This window comes from Chiloscyllium plagiosum, unplaced genomic scaffold (genome assembly GCF_037043375.1).
Source record: "Chiloscyllium plagiosum isolate Xiang-an unplaced genomic scaffold, Cpla_swu_hap1 HiC_scaffold_7, whole genome shotgun sequence".
In the NCBI taxonomy this organism is placed as follows: domain Eukaryota; kingdom Metazoa; phylum Chordata; class Chondrichthyes; order Orectolobiformes; family Hemiscylliidae; genus Chiloscyllium; species Chiloscyllium plagiosum.
The window spans coordinates 45,163,925-45,191,831 of NW_028270145.1; the positions used below are offsets into that span (position 1 = coordinate 45,163,925).

General features: G+C 42.8%; 1 protein-coding gene across 3 annotated transcripts in view; it reads left to right on the plus strand.

The window, feature by feature from the left end:
• Window positions 1-26,157, plus strand: part of pde1a (phosphodiesterase 1A, calmodulin-dependent) — a 605,934-nt gene extending 579,777 nt beyond the window's left edge. For all 3 annotated transcript variants that reach the window (XM_043693462.2, XM_087988965.1, XM_087988966.1), the window contains 2 exons: window positions 10,731-10,862; window positions 17,453-26,157. In XM_043693462.2, coding sequence (XP_043549397.1) covers window positions 10,731-10,819 — 89 coding nt within the window. In that variant the 3' untranslated portion in view covers window positions 10,820-10,862; window positions 17,453-26,157. The remainder of the gene's footprint in view (window positions 1-10,730; window positions 10,863-17,452) is intronic.
• The last annotated feature ends 1,750 nt before the right edge of the window (window positions 26,158-27,907 follow it).

The window sequence follows — 27,907 nt, forward strand, 5'->3', positions numbered from 1 at the left end:
TGGACAACGGGGACCTAGAGGATGTGGTGTACCTAGATTTCCAAAAGGCCTTCAACAAGGTCCCGGACAAGAGGCTGCTGCATAAGATAAGGATGCGTAGCATTGTGGGTAAAGTATTAAGATGGATAGAGGATTGGTTGACTAACAGGAAGCAAAGAGTGGAGATAAATGAATGCTCTTCTGGTTGGCAATCAGTGACTAGTGGTGTGCCTCAGGGATCAATGTTGGGACTGCAATTTACATAGATGATTGGGGTTGGGAACCACGTGTAGTGTGTCAAAGTTTGCAGATGACACTAAGATGAGTGGCAGAGCAAGGGATGCAGAGGACTGTGAAACTTTGCAGAGGAGCATAGATACTTTAAATGAGTGGGCAAAGGTCTGGCAGATGGAATACAATGTTAATAAATGTGAAGTCATCCATTTTGGTAGGAGTAACAGTAAAAAGGACTATTACTTGAATGGTAAAGAGTTGCAGTATGCTGCTGTGCAAAGGAACCTAGGTGTCCTTGCGTATGAATTGCAGAAGGTCGGTGTGCAGGTACAACAGGTAATGAGGAAGACAAATAGAATTTTGTCCTTCATTGCTTAAGGGATTGAGTTTAAAAGCAGGGAGGTTATGTTGCAGCTGTACAAGGTGCTGGTGAGGCCACAGCTGGAGTACTGCGTGCAGTTTTGGTCTCCTTATTTGCAAAAGGATGTACTGGCACTGGAGCGGGTACAGAGGAGATTGCCCAACACTACCTCTTCCACGATAAGTTGATTCTGGAGTTCAGGGGTTGGCTTATTAGGAGAGACTGAGTAGACTGGGATTATGAGAAAGTGGGGACTGCAGATACTGGAGATCGGAGCTCCAAACAGACCCTACCACCAAGGATATATTTCCCTCCCCTCCCCTATCAGCGTTCTGGAAAGACCACTCCCTCCACGACTCCCTCATCAGGTCCACACTCCCCACCAACCCAACCTCCACTCCCGGCACCTTCCCCTGCAACTGCAAGAAATGCAAAACTTGCACCCATACCTCCCCCCTCACTTCCCTCCAAGGTCCCAAAGGATCCTTCCATATCCACCACAAATTCACCTGCACCTCCACACAAATCATTTACTGCATCCGCTGCACCCGATGTGGCCTCCTCTACATTGGGAGACAGGCCGCCTACTTGCGGAATGTTTCAAAGAACACCTCTGGGACACCCGGACCAACCAACCCAACCGCCCCGTGGCTGAATACTTTAACTCCCCCTCCCACTCCGCCAAGGACATGCAGGCCCATGGCCTCCTCCATCACCAGACCATGGCAACATGACGCCTGGAGGAAGAGCGCCTCATCTTCCGCCTAGGAACCCTCCAACCACAAGGGATGAATGCAGATTTCTCCAGCTTCCTCATTTCCCCCGCTTCCTCATTTCCCCGCCCCCCCCCCCCTTATCTCAGTACCGCCTTCTTGACCTGCAATCTTCTTCCCGACCTCTCCGCCCCCAACCCCTCTCTGGCCTATCACCCTCACCTTAACCTCCTTCCACCTATCGCATTCCCAATGCTCCTCCCTCAAATCCCTCCTCTCTACCTTTTATCTTAGCCTGCTTGGCACACCCTCCTCATTCCTGAAGAAGGACTTATGCCCGAAACGTCGATTCTCCTGCTCCTTGGATGCTGCCTGACCTGTTGCACTTTTCCAGCAACACATTTTTCAGTTTAGACTGGGATTATATTCCTTGAAATTTAGAAGAATGAGGGGGGAATCTTATAGAAACAGATAAAATTATGAAGGGAATAGATAAGGTAGACGTAGAGAAGATGTTTCCAATGGCAGGTGAAACTAGAACAAGAAGGCATAGCCTCAAAATTAGAGGGAGCAGATTTAGGACTGAATTGAGAAGGAACTACTTCACCCAGAGGGTTGTGAATTTGTGGAATTCCCTGCCCAGTGAAGTAGTTGGTGCTACTTCAGTTTTTATGGCTCAGATTTTTTTTTTAACAATAAAAGGCGACACGGTGGCTCAGTGGTTAGCACTGCTGCCTCACAGCGCCAGAGACCCAGGTTCAATTCCCACCTCAGGCAACTGTCTGTGCGGAGTTTGCACATTCTCCCCCTGTCTGCGTGGGTTTCCTCCGGGTGCTCCGGTTTCCTCCCACAGTCCAAAAATGTGTAGGTTAGGTGAATTGGCCATGCTAAATTGCCCGTAGTGTTAGGTGAAGGGGTAAATCTAGGGTAATCTAATCATAAAGGACTTAAGGGTTACAGGGAGAGGGCGGGTAAGTGGGTCTGAGGCCATGAAAAGATCAGCCATGATCCTATTGAATGGTGGAGCAGGCTCGAAGGAACAAATGGCCTACTCCTACTCCTAGTTATTATTATATAAAGAGTGGTTTATGTGTAGAATGAACTTCCACAGGAAGTGGTGGATGTGGGTACAGTTACAATGTTTAAAAAAAATTGGGATAAGTGCAAGAATAAGATATATTTGGAGGGATGTGGGCCAAGCACAAGCAGGTAAGACTAATTTAGTTTGGGATTATGGTTGGCATGGACTGGTTTAACCAAATAGTCCGTTTCTGTGCTACATTTGTTTTTGCATAGGTTTTGCATAGATAATAGTAAGTAATTTGAAATGGTGCACTCAAGTCATGTGGGTCCACATTTATTGTTGGTATAGATAGGTTATATAGAGCACAATTTTCAAATTATGCACAGTGCACAAAGAGGAAATTTGGTAAACAAGCAGGAAAAATATCAGAAACTTTAGGAAGACTTAGGGAGGCTACTAGATAGAAGAACATAAGTGCCAGATGCAGTTGAATTTGGATAATTCTGAGATGATACATTCTGGCAGAAAAAGAATGCAATAACAGAAAACATTTAATGGATAGTTCTACGAGATTTGGATCAACAGACGTAATCAAGATTTATTAGTAAGGGTCAGTTAGCCGGACAATTGTTTGAGATGCAAAGTGATGCCAACAACTTGGGTTCAATTTCCATATTAACTGAGGTCGCCATGAAGACCCTCAATCTCCCTGTTCGCCTGAGATTCATTAACTGTCAGGTTAAACGCACCACCAGTTATCTCTCTCTAATAAGAAAGCAGCCTATGGGGCTTTGGGATGATGGCAAATTTTGACTTTTGCTTCTCCCTGAAGGGAAGTAAAGCCATAAGAAGGCCAATAGAATTTGACGTTTTATATATCAGGTCACAGAGTGTGAATATTGATTGGGCAACAATTAGACTTCGATTTGGGCACCACATTATTAGGAAGACTTTGAAGCCATAGACAGCGTTCAAGGCTTTTTCACCAGGGTGAGGGAAGACTGCAGATCCCAGGACTATTTCTTCCAGAGCAGCAAGAGTTAATAGGTGTTTTCAAATTTGTGACGTGATTTGATAGAGTGAATAGCAGAAGGCTACGACTTTTTAATGAAGATGTCATTAATTTAAAATTTATCACCAGGGCAGCAAGAACAGAGACCAGAGAAATGTATTTTTACAGATGGCTTTTGGAGGAAGTAGCTGATGCTATTTGAAGGAAAATTGGATAAATGCTTGAGGAAAGGAAATGTACCAGATGATATATTGACAGAGTTATTGATCCAACAAAGGTTGTGGATGTCTTTCTCCCCAATACCATCAATGTTATAAATATAGTTTGCTGCTGGTTCTAACTCACCAATATGTTAGGAGCTTAGGCAATAATGGATTACATAGTTTAATATTCAAATAGTTTTAAATAACAGCGCAGTCGATCATCATTTCTAGAATGGAATGGTTCAAAAACAATTAATTTTCAGTGTTCACCTTAATGATGTTTGATTTCCTTTGTTGAGTTTGTAATACATGCCATTGCTCATTCCTGACCAAACTGACTCCATCTCTGTACTTTTTGGCTCTGCTTTTGAAGGAGCTCCCTAATGGTGTCCTTCCTCTTCATCTGTAACTTTTGACTGCCCAATATTATAGTTGAGTAAGCTAGAAATCACAAACCAACCTGCTTAATTGATCCATTACAGAGACAAGAATTAAATGGAACATTCAGCATTCAGTTAGATTTATCACCGTATCACCAATCATATTTTTTCCCTCAAAGTCTGCTTCAATTTCTTTTGGATTCCAGTTAAAGTCCACTATTGTTCTGAGACTAGGGACTATTGTATTAAGTGAACTGGTTAATATACACTGAGTTTGACTTTGTCAGAACCTTTCTCTTTTATGTGGAAAAACAGCAGACAACAGTACTGTATCAGCTTTTCCATTGTGTTAAGAAGGATTGATGGTTACATTCATAATACCTGTGACTTGTTCAATTTGTGTTTCAAACTGTACCAAATTGAGGGATGTGGTTTTGTGGTGATGGCTGTGAATAATCTTGCATATTTATTAATTTCCCTTAGCTTCAGATCAGAACCTTTCCAACACCCACTGTGTTTTACTGTGGAATGGGAAGTGTATCTTTTGCTTTAGATGTTCTATTGAATACATGTTTAAAGATACAGTTTTAAACCATTTTGTTTGTAAGTTTGTATTAGCGAGTTTTGAGAAGATTTGTAGCTCAAGTTGAGGTTCTGGATGTATGTTTGCTCGCTGAGCTGGAAGGTTCATTTTCAGATGTTTCATCACCATACTATGTAACATCATCAGTGAGCCTCTGGGTGAAGCACTGGTGGCATGGCTTGCTTTCTATTTATGTGTTTTGGTGTCCTTGGATTGATTATGTCATTTCCGGTGATGGTGTCATTTCCTGTGGTGACGCCATTTCCTGTGGTGACGCCATTTCCTGTGGTGACGCCATTTCCTGTGGTGACACCATTTCCTGTGGTGACACCATTTCCTGCGGTGACATCAATTTCTGTTCTTTTTCTCAGGGGTGATAAATGGGATCCAAGTCAATGTGTAGAGGAAATGTGCAGAGCAGAGGAAAATCACCTGTACAGTGTATTCAAAAAAGAATGGCACCCAATGAACACAGTCCACCAATTTCTCAGCAACAAACCCAAACAAGCAGACAAAACATGTCCAGAAACCCTAGTCACTCTCCCTTACATCAAAGATATCTCAGAAATGACTGCCAGACTACTCAGCCCCCTTGGCATCATGGTAGCCCATAAACCCAACAACAGCAGCTAATGAACTTGAAAGACCCTATACAGACAGCAAGCAAAACTAATGTCATTTACAAAATACCTTGCAAGGACTGTAACAAACACTACATTGGACAAACAGGCAGAAAACTAACACCAGGCTACATGAACATCAACGAGCCACAAAATGACATGACCCACTCTCACTAGTAGCCTTACATACAGATGAGGAAGAACACCACTTCGATTGGGAGAACACGTCCATCCTAGGACAAGCCAAACAGAGACATGCACCAAGACTTTCAACAAACACATTGACTTGGACCCCATTTACCACCCGCTGAGAAAAAGAACATGAAATGACATCACCACCGGAAATGATGTCACTACAGGAAATGGCATCATCAATCCGAGGAAACCTAAACACACAAATAGAAAGCAGGCCATGCCATCAGTGCTTCATCCAGAGGCTCACTGATGATGTTATCTAGTATGGTGACAAAATGTTTGAACACAAACCTTCCAGCTCAGTGAGCAAACCTACATGTAAGTTGCATTTTCAGATTCCAAATGAATGTAAAAGAGTGCTGTCACCTTAGGACCTCTTGTAAGATGAAACTTCATCTTATTTGTCAGCATGATTGGTCTATTATCCAAATTTACTAAGAGCTAAGCTGCTACAGTAAAAATTAATGTAACCTCCACCCCACAATCCCCCATATCTTCTGAAAAAATGATTTATGTTAACACTGATAAACTTACAGATATCAGTGTTGAAACTTTATTGCTGGAACAGCACAGCAGGTCAGGCAGCATCCAGGGAACAGGAGATTCGACGTTTCGGGCACAGGCCCTTCTTGAAGAAGGGCCTGTGCCAGAAACGTCGAATCTCCTGTTCCCTGGATGCTGCCTGACCTGCTGTGCTGTTCCAGCAATAAAGTTTCAACTTTGATCTCCAGCATCTGCAGACTTCACTTTCTCCTTACAGATATCAGTACCCTACTCCCCTTTTATTGTTGGCATTTACAGGTACAAGTGATTCAGTTACAAGGAGCACAATTTTGAAATTTTGCACAATGCACAAAGAGAAAATTTGGCAAATGAGCAGGAGAAATATCAGAAGACTTAGGGAGGCTACTAGATAGAAGGGCATAGTACCAGGCACAGTTGAATTTGGTTAATCCTGAGATAATGCGTTGTGGCAGAAAAGAAATGCAATTACAGAACGCAACTTAATTGTATTTATCAGCATGATTAGTCTTGATAAACTTACAACCATCAGTTTAAGCTGAAACAGTATTTACAAATGAATATACAAACCTCAATTAAATGTGTCAGTGAGCCACAAAATTCTAAGGCAATTGCAGGGTCAACATTTGGGAATCACAAAACGTAGAGCAAGAGCTCAACAGCCTCTCTGATGGCCAGGCAATTTGAAGCAAATTGGAATCTTTATCTTATCATGTTAAAAATCGCACAACACCAGGTTATAGTCCAACAGGTTTAATTGGAAGCACACTAGCTTTCGGAGCGACACTCCTTCATCAGGTGATTGTGGAGGACACAATTGTAAGGCACAGAATTTATAGCAAAAATTTACAGTGTGATGTAACTGAAATTATACATTGAAAAATACCTTGATTGTCTGTTGAGTCTTTCATCTGTTCGAAGAACATGATAGTTTCACTTCTGAATGCAACTTTTAAAAAAAGGGTTTTGTGATTTACACATGAAAGAAATGAAACTATCATTGTATTCTAACAGATGAAAGGCTTAACAGACAATCAATTTTTCAATGTATAATTTCAGTTACATCACACTGCAAATTTTTGCTATAAATTCTGTGTTACGATCAAGCCCTCCACAATCACCTGATGAAGGAGCGTCGCTCCGAAAACTAGTGTGCTTCCAATTAAACCTGTTGGACTATAACCTGGTGTTGTGTGATTTTTAACATTGAATACTGTACAGGATAGTACAACAGTCCCTAGAATGTTAGAGAGCTACCAACCTCATATAGAAATCAAACAAAGCAGATTGGCGCTTCCAGTCAGACTTCTAAATTGTTTCAACTTCTGAAGTTTGGACTTTGAAATGTCTGGGAGAGGTGGTAATAGTAATAATATTAATCGTAATAATGACAATGCAAATAATTAAAAAGCAAATTGCTGGAATTATATAAATGAAGTAAGAGAAACTTAGTATAATGGAATACACAAATACTGACAGTGTTACTCCAACATCAGCAGAAGCATTTGAGTGGAAGGAAGCAGGCAATGGAAGAGGACTTAAGGAGCTATATTCTGTAACCTGTAAATATATTAATGCTAGTAAAGAGGTCACAGTACTGAAAAGGGTGAGAGAGCCTTATTCGAGAATGAGGATGAACTGGGGTGCTACATACCGGGAGAATTGTAACCTAGCAGGAAGGGAGCAAACTGAAAGAGAGTATGTGTCGACACCCAACTTCCAGAGATACATAGATATATGACTCAAGTCATAGCAACAGCATATTAACCACGGTAAAAATGTGTTAAAGAAATTCTCTGATCAAAGTTTTGGTCATCAGTGTAATATTTTCCTATTTGATTTGGTGTCAAATGTTGCTTTATTATGCTCCCTTGAACTATTTTGGAGCATGTTATTGCAATAAAGGACGTATATATTTGCAAGCTGCCAATGATGTTTACTACCAATGAGCAGTATGTGTAATACCGACTGCAGTCAGCAAGTAGCATGAATTTAATCTGCTTTGCAATGAACGGATGCAGGCTAATTTTGTAACATAATCCAATCCACATGTCTATTGTTTGATATTGGTCAATACTTTTTTCTTGCCTATGTAATAAGCTGCCTCATAGTGCCCCAAACCATTAAGGCTTTTTTTTGTTTTGCCAACCTGCTGTATTATCTTAAGTTTCAGAGGAGAATACTGGATTTAACCCTCTTCCCTGACATATTAGGTTATCCAGACTATTGCTGTTGTTGGTCTCCTTCCCTTTCTAATTGCTCTCTGTGTACACTAGTGAGCAGTTTTCAGAATGCATTCAGTATAATGTTTTCTTAAGCTTTTATTTTCTTATCAAAGTGAGATTTCACTGAATGTGTATTTCACTAAAAGTTGCAGATTAATTCTGAATCATTGTTTTGGAGAACAATGCCTGCTTCAGTTAATTATTTTTGCTTCTGATTAAGTTAAGTGCTGGCTGTATTTGGGTAATTATTCGATGATGTCCATATCTCCCATATTATTTCTGACATTTTACCTTACATGGTGGAGTAGCTTACTGATGTTCTGTCAACACTCATCACTGAAGCTCTTTCTGAGTATAGCCTGTCCAGTGAGTGCTGGATCATGGTATGTTGCAATTGAATTAAATCTGATTTGTGTAACTCAGCAAGGATTGACAAACGTCCTAAGGTAGCTGTTGTGTAAGTGTCTGAAAAGGTTAATGCTGAGGAGTGCCTTAAGCACCACATACTGTGATGATGTTATATGGTTTTGGTAGGAGGCCAGCTTAAGATCGCAAAGGAATAAGACCCACCATCTGAGTCTTCTTCATAGTTTCAGTATCAATATCTATCACATGAATGTAACTTGTAAGTAGTTGCTATCATGCAATAAACTACATCTTGTTTAAGATAACAGTATTTTCTCATTAGACTACCAAGTCATTTTCCTGTATGTGGATCCCTCCCCTCAAAGAGGATTTTGGCGATAAATGTACCTCATGGTGAGCAATAGTACAGAAACCTCATGCAACGTGATGAACAGTGGTGTGAATTGGTCAAAACTATGGCTTATTTCTCCTGCCCTAACCCAAGGTTAATGTGGCACCACTTCTGCTGCCATTGATAAATGCAGCTCACTCAGAATAGATTGGGGAGTGTAGTAGTCTGTATTGCTCAGCCAATGGCTACATGAACTTCCAAAATCTGGGAATTTTACATCTTAACATCCATACGAGACCTCGTGTAGAACCCACACGATTTTCATTTACACTGTTTCTCTGGAACAGATGGTTTCTGTATTGTCCATCCTCAATGTCAATGTCAGACCCAGACACAAGTTGAATGTCTTCTATCAAGACATTAATATGGGGTTGGATTTTCCAAGGACTGGCAAGGTTTCCACTCCACTTTTTTTTTTATTAATGTTCAGAAAGAATGACACCTTTTAGAGGAGATTCCTTCCGAAATGTGGAGCTATTTAAAAATTTGACAGATCCCACTTAGCGCTCTATAGTCGGGAGTGGGGAGTTTGGGGGTGGGGGGGGGGGGGAGGATCAACATACCCTTTTTCACAGCAGCAGTTGCCATATTCTGAAATGTAAACGGTCCTGCATCACAGCCAGCCACTTCGACAGCTCCTCAGAAGGGGTAAGTACCTAAGGTAAGCAGAAACTCAATGTTCCAGGAGGGTCAAGTGCTCAGGTACCGGGTGGGGAAGGTGTCAGGGTCCAGCAGTGTGGGAAAAGGTATCACCTGCCCAAGGGAGAGGATGGTTTGGGATCCTTGGGGAAGAAGGGTATCGTTAAGTTCCTGGAGGTGGAAGTGAGGGTTGAGTCCCAGGGAAGGACAGAGATGTAGTGGCAGGTTTCAGTAATAAGAGGGAAAGAGACAGTTTCTGGTCCCAGATGGGCTGTGAGGAAGGCATTTCAGGACCCGGGGATCCTGGCTGGAGGGTTGGGGTTTAGAGGATGGGAGGATGGTGTTAGATCACAGGCAGAGGGGTGTTTCAAGTCTGAGGTGAAGGATCTGGAGGTGTAACAAGTTTGATAGAGATGTAGTTGTGAATGAATGGCGTCTGCTGGGTTCAATTTAATAGTTAGTCAGGGGCTCTGTCAGGTTTTTAGTTGTCTAGTTTACCTTGAGTAGCTATTTACTGCAAAAGAACCCTCTGAATTCTGCAATTTAAATGGATACTTGCAGAGGGTTCCAGGAGTAAGGGAATTACCCAGTGGATCCTTCAATTTTCGAGGCAATTCCCTAGGAGTCCACTATGACATGGGCATACACAACTCCTGTGTACACTCCAGACTGATTAACTGGCCATATTTCTGATTAACTGGCCATATTTCTAGGATAAATAATTCCTTGGACTGCACTGATGTCACAGAGGGTTCACATAATTTCTAGAACACCAACCAAAATGTCATTCTTTCATTTTTCAAGGAAATTGGACAGCAAGTATACAGATTTTAAAAAAAATTGTGTAGAGGTAGATTTGAAGTCTCTCACCCAATTGAAATAGGATAGTAGCACAGGACAGTATTGGGAAATTATTTAATGATCTGTTGTCAGAGGAGCTGTTGCCTATGGGCTGCTGATATGCCTGCCTGAGTCAGGCACTTGGCTTATGTAACACATTAATCAGGGACCTGTGATGGATGAAACTCAGTTGTAATTTTAGGCCAGCAGCGGACAAAGTGAGTACTAATTACCTGTGCGACGAAAGACAAACTTTTTTTGTGACTGGCAGAATTGATTGCAGCATTGGATCCAATGTCTAGGCTAATTTCTCAGGAAGAGTATAATGGGAGAGAGTTTTGTTGAAGTGCTATCACTCATGTTTGGAAATGTTTATCCAACTCTTATGTAACATCCATGCTCTTGTCAAAGAAATTAGTCTTAATTTGAACTGTTACTTTTAGGAGAGACAGAACATTTTCAGGACTCGAAAGATTCAATGAATAATAGCAAAGGCTTACTGGAGCAAAAGGCTGCTTTTATACACAACTAGTTCAGGAAAACTTCCAAGGATACAGCCCTACATGGATACTGAGGTGATGATAACATTTATTTTCATGTAAATTTGGAATAGTTGGATTGCAACTAAACAGCTGAAGCCTGAATAGAATAAGTGTAATGTGACTCTTGCAATCATGTGCCAAGAATTTATTCGAGGAGAAAGTGAGGTCTGCAGATGCTGGAGATCAAAGTTGAAACTTTATTGCTGGAACAGCACAGCAGGTCAGGCAGCATCCAGGGAACAGGGGATTCGACGTTTCGGGCACAGGCCCTTCTTCAGGAATGAGCAGAGAGTGTTCAGCAGGAGAAGATAAAAGGTAGGGAGGAGGGACTTGGAGGAGGGGCGTTGGAAATGTGATAGGCGGAAAGAGGTCAAGGTGAGGGTGATAGGTCGGAGTAGGATGGAGGCGGAGAGGTCAAGAAGAAGACTGCAGGTCAGGAAGGCGGTGCCAGGCTGGAGGGATTCGGCTGAGACAAGGTGGGGGGAGGGGGGATGAAGAAACTGGTGAAGTCCAAGTTCATCCCCGGCGGTCCATCTTCACCATGGACATCCAGTCCCTGTACACCTCCATCCCCCATCACGAAGGACTCAAAGCCCTCCGCTTCTTCCTTTCCCGCCGTACCACCCAGTACCCTTCCACCGACACCCTCCTTCGACTGACCGAACTGGTCCTCACCCTGAACAACTTTTCTTTCCAATCCTCCCACTTTCTCCAAACAAAAGGAGTAGCCATGGGCACCCGCATGGGCCCCAGCTATGCCTGCCTCTTCGTAGGGTATGTGGAACAATCCATCTTCTGCAACTACACTGGCCCCACCCCCCCATCTTTTCCTTCGCTACATTGATGACTGTATCGGCGCTACCTCGTGCTCCCACGAGGAGGTTGAACAGTTCATCCACTACTCTAACACCTTCCACCCCGACCTCAAATTCACCTGGACAGTCTCGGACTCCTCCCTCCCCTTCCTAGACCTTTCTGTTTCTATCTCAGGCGACCGAATCAACACGGACATCTACTACAAACCAACCGACTCCCACAGCTACCTGGACTACACCTCCTCCCATCCTGCCCCCTGTAAAAACGCCATCCCATTCTCCCAATTCCTTCGTCTCCGCCGCATCTGCTCCCAGGAGGACCAGTTCAAAATACGTACAACACAGATGGCCTCCTTCTTCAAGGACCGCAATTTCCCCCCCGACGTGGTCGACGGTGCCCTCCACCGCATCTCCTCCACTTCCCGCTCCTCCGCCCTTGAGCCCCGCCCCTCCAACCGCCACCAGGACAGAACCCCACTGGTCCTCACCTACCACCCCACCAATCTCCATGTACAGCGCATCATCCGCCGTCACTTCCGCCACCTCCAAACAGACCCCAGCACCAAGGATATATTTCCCTCCACTCCCCTATCAGCTTTCCGTAGAGACCACTCCCTCCGCGACTCCCTTGTCAGATCCACACCCCCCACCGACCCAACCTCCACTCCCGGCACCTTCCCTTGCAACCGCAGGAGGTGCAACACTTGCGCCCACACCTCCCCTCTCACCTCCCTCCAAGGACCCAAAGGAAACTTCCATATCCGCCACAGATTCACCTGCACCTCCACCCACATCATCTACTGCATCCGCTGCAGCCGGTGTGGCCTCCTCTATATTGGGGAGACAGGCCGCCTACTTGCGGAGCGATTCAGAGAGCACCTCTGGGCCACCCGGACGAACCAACCCAACCACCCTGTAGCACAGCATTTCAACTCCCCCTCCCACTCCACCGAGGATATGCAGGTCATTGGACTCATCCACCGCCAAACCACAACAACGCGACGGTCGGAGGAGGAGCGTCTTATCTTCCGACTGGGAACCCTCCAACCACAGGGGATGAACTTGGACTTCACCAGTTTCTTCATCCCCCCTCCCCCCACCTTGTCTCAGCCGAATCCCTCCAGCCCGGCACCGCCTTCCTGACCTGCAGTCTTCTTCTTGACCTCTCCGCCTCCATCTTACTCCGACCTATCACCCTCACCTTGACCTCTTTCCACCTATCACATTTCCAACGCCCCTCCTCCAAGTCCCTCCTCCCTACCTTTTATCTTCTCCTGCTGAACACTCTCTGCTCATTCCTGAAGAAGGGCCTGTGCCCGAAACGTCGAATCTCCTGTTCCCTGGATGCTGCCTGACCTGCTGTGCTGTTCCAGCAATAAAGTTTCAACCAAGAATTTATTCACACAGCTGTCTCATCCTTATCCTCTTGTTTCAGAAATCTGAGATTTGTAAATCCAAGCAGTGATTATTTATGCCCAGTCACTTGAGTATTTACTATTGGTTCACCCTATTGTAGGAGATATATTATTAAGCTGGAGAGGGTTCAGAAGAGAGCCCCCATCAATACCCTACCACTGACACACACATTCATTTGGCTAAACTGGTTCTCACCCTCAATAATTCCTCCTTTTGAATCCTCCCACTTTCTCCAGACTAAAGTGGTAGCCATGGGCACCCACATGGGTCCCAGCTCTGCCTGTCTTTTTGTCAGGTACGTGGAACTGTCCATCTTCAACAGCTACGCCAGCACCATTCCCCATCTTTACCTGCGCTACATTGATGAATGTATCGCGCTAACCTGTGCTCCCAGAGGAGGTTGAACAGTTCATCAATTTCACTAGCACATTCCACCCTGACCTTCAGTTCACCTGGACCATCTCGGATACCTCCCTCCCCTTCCTGGACCTCTCCATCTCCATTAGCGGTGACTGACTCAGCACAGTCATCTACTACACACCCACCGACTCCCACAGCTACCTGGACTACACCTCCTCCCACCCTGCCTCCTGTAAAAGTGCTATCCCTTATGCCCAATTTCTCCATCTCCACTGCATCTGCTCACAGGAGGACCAATTCCACCACAGAACATCCCAGATGCCTCCTTCTTTAAAGACCGTGATTTACCCTCTCACATTTTTAATAATGCCCTCCAGCGCATGTCATCCACTTCCCGCACCTTCAGCCTCAAACCCCACACCTCCAACCACAACAAGGACAGAACCCTCACCTTCCATCCAAGCAAGTTCCAGATACACTGCATCATCCTCCACCATTTCCACCATCTACAAACAGACCCCACCACAAGGGATATATTTCCCTCCCCACCCCTATTCGCATTCCATAAAGACCATTCCCTCCGCGACGCCCTCCACCAACCCACCCTCCCCTCCCGGCACCTTCCCCTGCCACCGAAAGAACTGGAAAATCCACACCCACACCTCCCCCCTTACCTCCGTCCAAGGCTCTAAAGGAGCCTTCCCCATCTGACTGAGATTTACCTGCACTTCCACACACATCATTTACTGTCTCCGTTGCTCCCGATGTGGTCTCCTCTATGTTGGGGAGACAGGACGCCTACTCGCAGAATGCTTCAGAGAACATCTCCGGGACACACACACACGAACCAACCCCATTGCCCTGTGACCGAACACTTTAACTCCCCCTTCCACTCCCGTATACAAGTCCTGAGCCTCCTCCACCGCCAAACCCTTACCACCCGACACCTGGAGGAAGAATGTCTCATCTTCCACCTTGGGACCCTCCAACCATACGGGATCACTGTGGATTTCACCAGTTTCCTTATTTCCCCTCCCCCCACCTTATCCCAGATCCAACCTTCCAACTCAGCACTGCCCTCTTGACCTATCCTACCTGTCCATCTTCCTTCCCACCTATCCACTCGACCTTCCTCTCATGACCTATCACCTTCAGTCCCATCTTCATCTACCTATTGCATTCTCAGCTACTTTTCCCCCCAGCCCCACCTCTCTCCCACTTATCTCTCAGTCCCCTTGGCCCACAAGCCTCATTCCTGATGAACATCGATTCTCCTGCTCCTCAGATGCTGCCTGACTGGCTGTGCTTTTCCAGCACCACACTCCCGACTCTGATCTTCAGTATCTGCAGTCCTCACTTACTCCCAACATCCTGGTAGATGTTACTGTAGACTCAATTCCATATTCCCACCTATCCCCAATAATGTCTGACTTTCTTGAGAGTCAAGGATCTGTCTACCTCTGCCTTTAGAATATTCAATCTCTGTGCCTGCCTCACTCTTGGGAGAGAATTCCAAAGATTCATGACTGTCTTAGAGAGAAGAATTTGATGCCCCGCACCTCACCCACAGACACCATCTCACCCACTACCCCCACTGCTCCCAACTCACCTACTAACTCCACCACTAATACTGACCCCAACTTACCCAATGCCCCCACCTCACCCACAGACCTCAACTCACCCACTAGTCCCATCTCACCCACTGCTCCTAACTCACCTACTGACTCCACCACAAATACTGACCCCAACTCACCCAATGCCCCCCACCTCACCCACAGACCCCACCTCACCCACTGCTCCCAACTCACCTACTGACTCCACCACTAATACTGACCCCAACTCACCCAATGCCCTCCACCTCGCCCACAGACCCCACTCACCTACTGATTCCACCACTAATACTGACCCCAACTCATCTGATGCCCCCCACCTCACCCACAGACCCCATCTCACCCACTACCCCCACTGCTCCCAACTCACCTACTAACTCCACCACTAATACTGACCCCAACTCACCCAATGCCCCCCACCTCACCCATAGACCCCACTGCTCCCAACTCACCTACTAACTCCACCACTAATACTGACCCCAACTCACCCAATGCCCCCCACCTCACCCACAGACCCCACCTCACCCACTGCTCCCAACTCACCTACTGACTCCACCACTAATACTGACCCCAACTCAACCCATGCCCTCCACCTCGCCCACAGACCCCATCTTACCCACAGACCCCAACACACCTACTGATTCCACCACTAATACTGACCCCAACTCATCTGATGCCCCCCACCTCACCCACAGACCCCATCTCACCCACTACCCCCACTGCTCCCAACTCACCTACTAACTCCACCACTAATACTGACCCCAACTCACCCAATGCCCCCCACCTCACCCATAGACCCCACTGCTCCCAACTCACCTACTAACTCCACCACTAATACTGACCCCAACTCACCCAATGCCCTCCACCTCACCCACAGATCTCACCTCACCCACTAGTCCCATCTCACCCACTGCTCCTAACTCACCAACTGACTCCACCACAAATACTGGGGCTCTACTTCACCCACTGGCCTGACCTTACCTTCTGACCCCTCCTCACCTGCTGCCCTACGTCACCCACCACAATTGTGTCTCTCCATCAAGCCATGCTCTCTCTGCCAGGTGCACCTCTTTCTCTGTCCCACTCTCAGTTGGGTGCCCTCTCTTTCTGTTGGATATACCTGCCTCTGCCCTGTTTCTCACTCGGAAGTTGCTCCTCTTTCCTCTGTCATTTGAACTTGTTGTATGTTCGGAAATGCTCTTCTGCAATTTGAAATTGATGTTTCAAAATTAGCAGTGGAACATTAGAAACTGTGATTGGTAGATTCTTTTTGTTACACAATGGTATAATAGAGCAAAGGCGGGTATGCAGAGTTGTATCTCATTGAATGGTGAAACAGGCAGGAGGAACCTAAATGTTTGATTCCTGTTCCTGTGTTTATCATAATTGACAGACCTCATTCACTAGTGGAGTCATGCCCCTTTGTACATCTGTTATTTAATGTTTATCATGGTACTAGAATCTATACAGTCAGTTCTGCTATAATGCGTGTTTCTTCATCGGGAATTAGCTTTAACACGATTGAAGAATTTAGAACATTATTTGTAGAATGCCATCTTTCCTTACCTGTATTGGATAAAGCGCAATTCTGGTCCCATTAGTTTAAATGGCGTGGCTACTGCGCAATTTTCTTATAATGCAAGATCACACGAGAACGGCACTATTGCATGATATCAGAACCGACTGTATTACCTTAAAAACACTGTTCTTGCAAACTTTAAATACTCTCATAGAATCATAGAGATATACAGCATGGAAACAGACCCTTCGGTCCAACTCATTCATGCAGACCAGATATCCCAACCCAATCTAGTCCCGTTTGCAAGCTCTTGGCCCATATCCCCCTACAGCCTTCCTATTCATATACTCATTTCTTGCTTTTGTATTGAGTACATTTGAATAATGCCTGACATCAATCGATATATTGTCAAAACCAGCTAATGTCAGCTAATTATAGTGAACATTTCTGAAGGAGCAATGTAGATGTTCCTCAGAGTGTGGTAAGTAAGGAATTGACCCCCTTTTAATTTAGGAGTCAGTTAACTCAATTGGCTGGCAATGTAGAGTGATGCCTAAAGTATGGATTCAGTTCCAAAGCTGGCAGAGGTTATCATGTAGGTCTCATCTTCTCCTCCTCTCCCCTTGTCTGAGTCATGATGACCATCAGGTTAAACTCACCACTAGTCATCTCCCTGTAATGAGAACACACCCATATGCTCCGCTAGTCCTATGGTGAACTTGCTTATATTATTTTAGTATAACAGATTTTCTTGAAATTAAATAATACTTTTATGAGATGCAGAAGTATCATGATAAAATGATTGTCAACCACTCGTTGAGAGCTGATTAAAAGCAAGAAATGTTGCTCTTGGAAATGTTTAAACATGTGAAGGTATAAAAATGTGTCTTTTTGCCTCCTTAGTGTGATTGACCATGACATGATGCTGGAAGGATTTGAAATTGACCTTCACCAAGTATCCCTCCAACCCTGCTGGTGTGAGACTTCAAGCAACATGAACATGATTACATGGCATTGCCCTTCTTTAAAATAAAGATCAGGAACAATGACGTGTTTCATCTTTCTCTGCGCTATTTACTCTCACAATTTCCTCTTCAATAATGTTGCCACTTGACTACAGTTGTTTAATTTGGAAGACCAACCATCAGGCTGCAGGTTATTTGAGCCCAGACTGTATTCCTGATAGAAGTGCTTTTCATAATGGTACTTTCACAACCTAAAAGATTCAGCTCAACACAGTTTAACATTTGAATAATGAAATGAATTTCCCTATCATTGAATCTTCTTGACTACAACAACAAACAGACAGCACTGTGACAGCAAAAAAGCATGTTTTTAGTCTCAATGTCAATGTCAACTTTAGTTCAATGTCAGTTTTATTCTCAGATGAAACACTCCGCTCCGGAATGAAATATTTAGTGTAAGGTCTAACATTGGAGTTGTGCTGTACAAAAACTCATATGTCTGGTGACTTATTAATGTCAGTACCACATAAAAACAGCCATAGTATTTGACTGAGACTGCTCTTGTATTTATCCCTCTGCTCCTAAGCAATTGGACGTCAATATTGCAAGAATGACATTGAGACAAGCAAATTCTGAGATCAACAGTGGAGCAAAGATCACCACCCACAAAGTTACATTAGCAATACTAAAACCAGTGAGACATGTAGGGTGATCTCACTTCATTATTATAAATGCGGTTACACTTTCAATGTGAAAGTAAAAAAGGGCCTTTATGGTAAATTATTAATAAAACATCAAAGGAAATGTTAACGTTTGTACAGTAATCTATTAATGCTGGATTTGCTGGAATGAGAGTGCATGCAAGGAAGAGGTCCAACTACTGGGACAATGATCTCAGAAAGTACACCGGCTATTGATATCCTTTAAATGGGGCCATAAAGTCAGGTTGGTTGTCCATGCACAATGACAAGATTAGGGCAAAGCAATTTCCCGGTCCCTGATTCTGCCTTTGTGTACATGTGTCAGGGTGGACTAGAAACAATTAGATTAGATTAGATTAGATTACTTACAGTGTGGAAACAGGCCCTTCGGCCCAACAAGTCCACACCGCCCCGCGGAAGCGCAATCCACCCATACCCCTACATTTACCCCTTACCTAACACTATGGGCAATTTAGCATGGCCAATTTACCTGACCTGCACATCTTTGGACTGTGGGAGGAAACCGGAGCACCCGGAGGAAACCCACGCAGACACGGGGAGAACGTACAAACTCCACACAGTCAGTCGCCTGAGGCGGGAATTGAACCCGGGACTCTGGCACTGTGAGGCAGCAGTGCTAACCACTGTGCCACCGTGCCGCCCACAAATGCTCCACATTGTTTTCACAGATCAAAAAGGAAATGATTTTCAAGATTTTCCAATTATTAATCTTAATTTACACACTGTTCCACTGTTGTCTGTTTCAAATTGTGAGCCAGCTATTGAGCAGGATTTTACAGACACCACTCAAAAATGGAAGGTGAAGAGATTTGTAAAATAAAGTGGATTGCCATCACACCACCTCCATGTCCACACTGGCATGTCCCCTTATCATACTGTTGGAGAGTAAGACAACAGGCAGTTCACTCCTAGACTGCAGAAATGCATAAGGGGACATTTAACTGCAAATTAAGGGCCTCATTTCACCACTACAGCAATTTCTCAGCCAGCACTGATGCTTTGCAGTTAGGCAAGAACAGAGAAGAGGGAGCTTCTCTGTGCACTCCCTTGTGCCTATCAGGGGCATCACTCAGGATGGGCACCACCCCTCCCCTCACTCCTCAACTTTGTACCTCCCATCTGGCCTCTCTGAAAAATGCCTGGTCTGCTTCTCCGCACCCTCGCTGGATCTCAAAACTGTATCAACCACCTTCTCCTCTTCGTGGGCACTGGCAGTGACTGCTGCTGCCTTCTGATGCTGTTCTGAATACAGAGCTGCCAGCCAATCAAATTGGCTGCTCCTCTTTCAGGCAGAACACCCTCTCTGATGAGAGTGAAATGTCTCCCTCCCAACATCGTATCAGCCAGATTTTACTTGAGCAACGTGCTAGGGGTCATGTGTCAATAATCCACCCCATTGCATCTATTGAAACATAATCCATGTAAACTAACAGCAATGTTTTCCTGATTTAAACTAAATGCTGCACTGAATGAGACTAGACCTTTTATGATATTTTTCAATCATAGACTATTGGTATTGAATTCTCATTAACCACTCCAACATTCTTTCTAAATGAGAGCAACATTTTTTTTATATGCAGAGACATATTGGAAGTGAATGTTCACCAATTCATCCATTGTACTTTCAATGGACCAACCTAGAGAAAATAATGTTTAAAGTTTTCATGTTCTTTTCTGACATATCAATTATTCTTTCTCAAAAGATATAGTCGACAAACAGGAGTGTCCTCCACGTCAATTGACCACTAATACTTCAAATTTGGTTCACCCCTAGAATATTGTCTTCATGCAACCACGAATGCTTTTGATTTTAATACTGATTATTGTAACTTTTTTAATATTGTGAAGATCATACAAGTAAAATATGAAGAGTTATATCTACAGAATTTTCTTGATAAACTAATAAATACAATCATTCATTGTATTTTCAAATAAGTTTCTTTTGAAATGCTTGTATTCAATATCCTCCAAAACGATGTTTGGAAATACTGATCTGGATTTTGTTAATCTGATCTAGACTCAACTATAGAGGATCTTTGGCATTGAGAACCAGTCATGTCATTGGGCATGTTAGACAGTCAATCACATTTTTTCTCTTTATTTGTTCATGAGATATGAACATTGCTGGCTAGGCTAAAATGTGTTGCATATCCTTGATTGCCCTTGAGATGTTAACGGTGAGTTCCCATTGTTCATCTGGTATACTCTCACGGTACTGTTAGGGAGATGGTCCCCAGTAACACTGAAGGAGTAGCAATATGGTTTCAAACCAAAATGATGTGTGCCTTAGATGAGAACTTGCAGGTCATGATGTTCCCATATAAGTGCTGCCCTGCTCTTCAAGATGGGTAGTCTCTTATTAGGATGGTGCTGTTGAACAAGCCTTGGTGAGGTGATGCAATGCAGTTTGTGGATAGTGCACAATACTGCCACCCTGTGACAGAGAATGAATGACTAAGATAGTGGCAGTGGAGTAATGATCAAGTGAGCTGCATTGAACTTAGTGGTGTGAAGCCTCTTGAATGTTGTTGAAGCTGTACTCATCCAGGAAAGTGAGTATTCTATCACATTCCTGATTGGGTTCATGTAGAGTCAGCAATGAGTTATTTGCTCCCAGTCCTGTATGCATTCTTGTAGTCACTTTGTTTATAAGTCTGGTCCAGTTCAGTTTTAGGTAATGGTTAGTTCCCAAGATTTGGCAGTGGCTTCAGGGATGCCTGACTGCTCTAATCATTGAATTAATGTTGATCCCTTGGGTTGATGGAAATGGTAGAGTGGGGCTATTCCAGGATCATGAAGTCACAGATTGTGGCTGAATAGCTGCTGATGACACCTCATGGATGTTCAGTTTTGAAATACAAGATGGTTCTGGGACTATCCCATTCAGTACATTCATAGTGGTACACAATGCACTAAAGGATGTTATCAGTATGAAGATAGGTTTGATCTTCACAAGAACTGTGTAATGGCTGCTCCTACTGATACTGTCTGGACAGATTCATCTGCGATAGAGAAAATGGTGAGAATGAGGTCGAAAAGGTGGTTCTATCACCTTCTGCTATAGGCCCAGTCAGGCAGAAAGATCCTTCAGAAATCAGCACTTCAGTAAGTGGTGGTGCTGCCAAGACATTCTTGTTGATGAGTTTTGAAGTTCTCCAATAAAAGTGCTTTCTGTGCCCTTGCTACTGTAAGTGATCAACATAGAAGGGTGCTGATTCATCAGCTGAAAGAAGATGGGAACCGACAATCAGCAGGAACTTTCTTTAGACATGTTTCACCTGAGGCTATGAGATTTCATGGGGTTCAGGGAAAATTTTGACGATGCCAAGGATAAATTTTTCTTGAATGTATAACATTGTGCCTCTGTCTCTGGTGTGCCTGTCCAGTTAGTGGGACATGGCATACGCTAAATAGTGATGGAGTAGCCTCAAACACTCCTTACAAGTTATGATTTTTTGAAGATTATTGTCAGGTTTTTGTGTGACCACATGATAGTGAGGTAAGGGGGTTGGTCAGACGGCTGATTTGTGATGCAGAGTTATATCAACAGAATGGTTTCAATTTCCACACCAACTGAGGTTATCATAAAGGACTTTCCTTCTCAACCTCTCCCCTCAACTGAGATTTGAAGCCACCATCAGTCATCTCTCTCTCCCTTCCTCCCTCCCTCTCTCTGTTTCTCTCTCTCTCTCATGTGAGAGCAGCCCTCTGCTCCAGTAGGATCATGACAATTTTATTTTTAGTGAGGAAATTTTGTCAGTGCCTATAGGAGGTTGTGTCTTTTCTCATTTCCAGTATCTGGCTCAATGCAGGATGGCCTGTTTGATTTTATTTTTATTCAGTTTAATAAATGACTTGCTATACAATTTCAGAAGGTGGTTAAAAGTTAACCATAATACTGTGGGTCTGGAATCAGATCAACTGGGGTCAGGAGGGCAAATGTTTTGACTCTGAAAATGTTAAGGAACTAAGGAGGCTTTGACAATTTGGCAGCGATGATCATTACTGAGATGAATTTTCTAATACCATATTTATTCATTAAATTCCTTTAGCTGCAATTTGGATTTGAACTCATATCTCTGGAATATTAGACTGAGGGTCTGAATTACTAGTTTCACAATATTATTACTGGGCTAGTGTTCCAGTTTCGCCAAAATTACTCAAATCTCACAGAGCAAACCAAAAACTAAAATAAACTTTTTACTTTTTGATAGTTCATTTTGATACTTTTATCAAGAACAAAAAGTAAATCAGAATGTACTGACGTAATTAAGTTAGAGACTGAAGTAGCCTAAGATTCTGTACCCTTGTACCTAAGATGGCGCCATGAATGGCAACTTGTACATTTTTCACAGTGCTCATGTGAGCACATGTGACAATAAATCTAATTCAATTCAATTCAGATATTAAAAGTTCATGGATATTTTCATCAGAAAAATAATTTGATGCACCACAAGTATGAAATTAGTCTTTCAGGACTTGACAAATTGTTCAGTTGTAATTACGACTTACTACTTTATTTAAAACACTTTTACAGATAATTCAACAAGGCTTATTGTAAACTTATGGAAGCAAATTACACTGAGTTGTCCCAATCACCCACTGTGACTTCAATAGAAGATTGGTGTGCCATTCCTCTGGGGTTTCTGTTAAACTGAGAGGGAAAGGACTTCTGTGCACTTTCCAAGCATACTTTAGATAAATTATATTGAAGTAGTTAAAACTTGTTTTGTGTATACTTTTCACCCAAATAAAAATTCACAAAATGTGCATCTACAAAGGATATAATTGTTATATTTTCCATTAGACTCTCAAATTTTAGTATTAAAAAAAATCAAATTGAGATTAAAAATGGAGCATTACAATTTAAAGTAAAATTTTTGTATAGATGTAAGTCACTCAATTTGTATTTCTTATTATGTAATATTAAAGCCTTGAAAGATAAAAAAAAACAGAGCCTTTTAAAACAAAATCTCTTGATAGAATAAAAAAAGTTCTTTGGCCACAATTATTTGCCAATCTTGAAAGAGTTAATTGCTGAATTAGGATTAAATTGTGCCACACCATTTAGTCTTACATTTTGATTCATATAATCGGAGTAGTTAATGTTATTTTTGGTGTTTATTTATTCTTACATTTGTTGCATTTATTTAAATAACATTATTTGCTGCTTTGCCTAGTACATGCAAGAAGAGGTGTTTGACCTTCGTTTGGCTTGCAGCAATTCAATTACAAAAAAACCAAGCTGCTGCTTACTAAATAAGAGAAAAAAACATTTTACTAAAGTAAGGTCAATTTGAAGACAATGAGGTCATTGAAAATATTGCTTAAAAATACATGTAAGAAAGACATTTAGCGATTTCCACTTTACTTCAATTCTTGATTAAAACACCAGAAAAATGTGAATGTTTTCATGCCAAATTTTTAGTGTTCAATTAAAAGATGCTCTGGTGGACATAAATCCCTATCTATTTGAAGATCACACATGATTAATAGCTAATAATAGTAATATTCCACCCAGTTAAGAAAACAAAAGATACCAATCAGCATCGTGGAGTCAACTCTTTGAGGGAATTAACCCCTCCTGGAGAGGTAAAAGAGGAGAAATTGTGAAAAAGAATGGAACTAGAATAGAAATTTTGGAGGAGTAGAAGTTGCAACATATTTGCAGATTGATTCTGACTAAATCATGAATTTGAATTGCTTTTCTATGTAGAGTACATGGTGGATGTTTTCCTGTGTGTAGTATATGCATTAATTCAATATTTTCTATAGTTGTATTTTGTCTCCTGGCTGCAGTTGCTGTACAGAATATAAATAATTGCACCTGAGTAAATAAGTAGAAAATGGCTTTTTGTGCTTTTCATTGTACTATTCATGAAATGCAAAGAAACATTTTTTTTTCTCTTGCTAATGGTTGATAAAACTATTTGGGAAAAAAAATGAAGTAAAATGACAAATTTCTTAGCATTGTTCTTGGTTTGTATATTGAGAAATAATTTAAACTTTTACTATTAATAAAGAATGCATGAAAGTTAAATAAATATTTAATTCAACTTTTGGCCACTTGAAAGTCTAAAACTGCACAAGAAACATATTTTATATCAAAAAGTTTACTTTTCAGCCCCACTTGTGTGTAAAATTGGGGTTCTTCTCTTTTGATACATATTTGTTTCATGGAACACCATAGGAATTACATCATGTATGTCAGACTCCTCCTTTCAAGTCACCAAGGTATATTCTTAACTATTATGTGATATTGAGTACCATAATCAAAGTATATAATCAATCAGGAGCACTGTTAAAGATTGGCGATCTGCAAGTTTAGCAGATACATTTGCTGGTTCTGAATATCCAACATTTGAATGCCCATTGTTAACCATTGTCATCAGGGTGATCTGATGTTTTAGGAAGTTACAATACAGGTAGTAGAAGCATCAGTGTTTCCATAAGCTGCTTGACCAGATGGGCAAAACACTTTGTTCTGTGCCAGTGCTCATCGTCAATAGGTGTCACCACCTCATTCAAGCCGTCAAGGAAAGCTCAAAGCGAAAGGCAAGAAAATAAGTCAAGAAGTTGGCCCTGTGTATTTGCCAGCAGCCAAGTGCCATTCACTTGGAACAAGCTGTTTGTGTACTGTCATAGTACAGGATTCAGGGAAATAAAAGAGATGGGGAGTTAAATATATATAATAAAATATATAACATTATAGAGTTCAACAGTATAGGTAATGTTTATTTTATATAAATCTCCACATAATAATGGAATGAGAAATAAAAATTTTGATATCATTTGCCCATTATTAGTTTATTCAATAATAATTTGTGAGAAGTAAAGGAACCTCTGAGCCAATCTGTTTCCCAGATTGCAGCTTAAATGTCAAGAATTGCAAATTAATTTAGCATGATGAATTATTCAAGGCGTTTCACAATGCTGAATCAAATTTGTTTCAACCACTTTGTTAATATTGCATATATTGGCATTTTCAAAAAAACTATGTAACAATTTGTAACTTTTATGTCTTTGGCAACTAAAACACAGTGCAGTACAATATCCGTCATAATGCCACAAAAAATAATCTCACATATTGGCCCAGGTCTTCCTTTGAGAATAATGAAAACGCTATTGCGGGAAGGTTACTGTTTTTGATTAAATTGGACAGCAGTTTTCAGTGTCTGAGCTGGCACAGTGCAACTTGGACAGTTTCAATATTGTTGGTCAGGTTGCCCTGTTCCTTCAGAAGTCAGGACTATCAGCATTAAAGAGTACAAAAGACATAAACCTTTGGTTCTCACCCACTGAATACCCAATTAAATGTTTCAGATAATGATTTGGAGGTGTCGGTGTTGGACTGAAGTGTATAAAGTTAAAAATCACACAACACCAGGTTATAGTCCCACAGGTTTATTTGGAAGTGCTAGCTTTCGGAGCGCTGCTCCTTCACCAGATGGTTGTGGAGTGTAAGATCGTAGGACAGAATTTATAGCAAACATTTACAGTGTGATGTATCTGAAATTATATATTGAAAAAGACCTGTATTGTTTGTTAAATCTCTCATCTTTTTGAATGGGGATGCTAGTTTCAGTTATTTCATAAATAAATCTCAGACTTTCTGAAAGTTACATTCTCAAGTGAACTTTAACTATAGGTGAAAACAATGACTGCAGATGCTGGAAACCAGATTCTGGATTAGTGGTGCTGGAAGAGCACAGCAGTTCAGGCAGCATCCAAGGAGCTTTGAAATCGATGTTTTGGGCAAAAGCCCTTAACTATAGGTGCCATGTTGGCCCAGATAATGTAGTGAAGGTGTGAGGCTATCTGTGCCCCAATGTTTAGACTGATTCTTATCTAAAAAAGGGATTTACGGAATCTTACATAGATTCATCCAGTTTTTGAGCAAAGTAACATGTAATTCTGCAAGTAAATTCACCCCACAAACTTATATATGTGAGTGTGTGCATGTGGGTGTGTGTGTGTGGGGGTGGGGTGGTATTAATACCTGTGCATGGGTGAATGTTTGCATGAGAGTGTGGGAGTGTTTGTGTGAGTGTATGGGAGAGAGCTCGTGTATGATAGAGGGTCTGTAGGAGTGTGTAGTGCAGTGGGGTCACCTGTAGTGTGACATGAACCCAACTTCCAGGTTGAGGCCATCCCCATGGATACTGATTTTGTCTATCAGCCTCTGCTTGGCCAGTTTGTGGTGTTGCCAGTCCCGAAGTTCGCCTTGGAGGATGATCACCCGAAGATCCGAAGTTAAATTTCCCAGACTGGGAGGGAACACACCTGTCTGTCGATTGTTGTGCGGTGTCCATTCATCCGTTGCGGTAACCTCTGCTCTGTCTCACCAATGTACCATGCCTCAGGGCATCCTTGCCTGCAGCGTATGAGATAGACAATGTTGGCCCAGCCAACTGAGTACCTGCAACTTGCATGGTGAGAGGTGTTCCCATATGTAATGGTGGTATCAGTGTAGACACAGTGCCTACTGTGACAAGGTTGTACGGTGTTGTCGTGAGAGCCGGGCAGTTTGCTGTGAACATTTTGAGGTTTGGTGATTGTTTAAAGGTGAGAAGTGGAGGTGTGGGGAAGATCTTGGCGAGGTGCTCATCCTCATTGATAATGTATTGCAGGCTGCGAAAATCAGGACTTTGGATCCAGTCCTTCAGAGTTCCCTACATGCCCTCATTCCACGTACTTCTCGTGTAGGCAACTTCTACTACCTTCCAAAGATACTCAAAGTTAACACACCACGATGTCCCATCGTGTCAGGCATTGGGACCCTGTCTGAGAACCTCTCAGGCTATGTCGAAGGCATCTTGAAACCCATATACAGCTTCTGTCATGACACTACAGATTTCTTACAGAAACGCAGCACCCATGGACCAGTGAAACCAGGAACATTTTTCGTCATAATATTCACCACAATGACGGCATCACAGCAACAGCCTCAGTTCTCAACATCAACAACTGCTAATCTCCAAGCACCATCCTACAACTCATCCGCTTTATCCTCAACCGCAACATTTTCACCTTTGACAACCAGTTCTTCATCCAGACACACGGAACAGCCTTGAGGAATAGATTTGCACCCCAATATGCAAACGTTTTCATGCACAGGTTTGAACAAGATTTCTCTATGCAGGATCTCCAACCAACACTATACACCATGAATATTCATGACATTTTCTTCCTCTGGACCCATGGCGAGGAGTCACTGAAACAACTACACAGTGATATCAGCGAGTTTCATCCCACCATCAAACTCACCATGGACTACTCTCTACTATCTGTCTCATTCTGGGACACATGCGTCTCCATCAAGGATGGGCACTTCAGCACCTCACTCAACTGCAAACCCACGGATAACCTCACGATACTACACTTCTCCAGTTTCCACCCAAAACATTAAAACAGCCGTTCAGATGAGGAAGAATGTGACGGACACTTGGAAGTACTCAAGGATGCCCTCATAAGAACGGGGTACAATGCTGAACTCATCGACCGCCAGTTCAGACGTACCACAGCAAGGAACTGTAATGACCTCCTCAGGAGACAGACATGTGCTGCAACCGACAGGGTACCCTTCGTTGTCCAGTATTTCCCAGGAGCCGAAAAACTATGCCATGTTCTTCACAGCCTGCAACACATTATTAATGAGGATGAGCACCTCG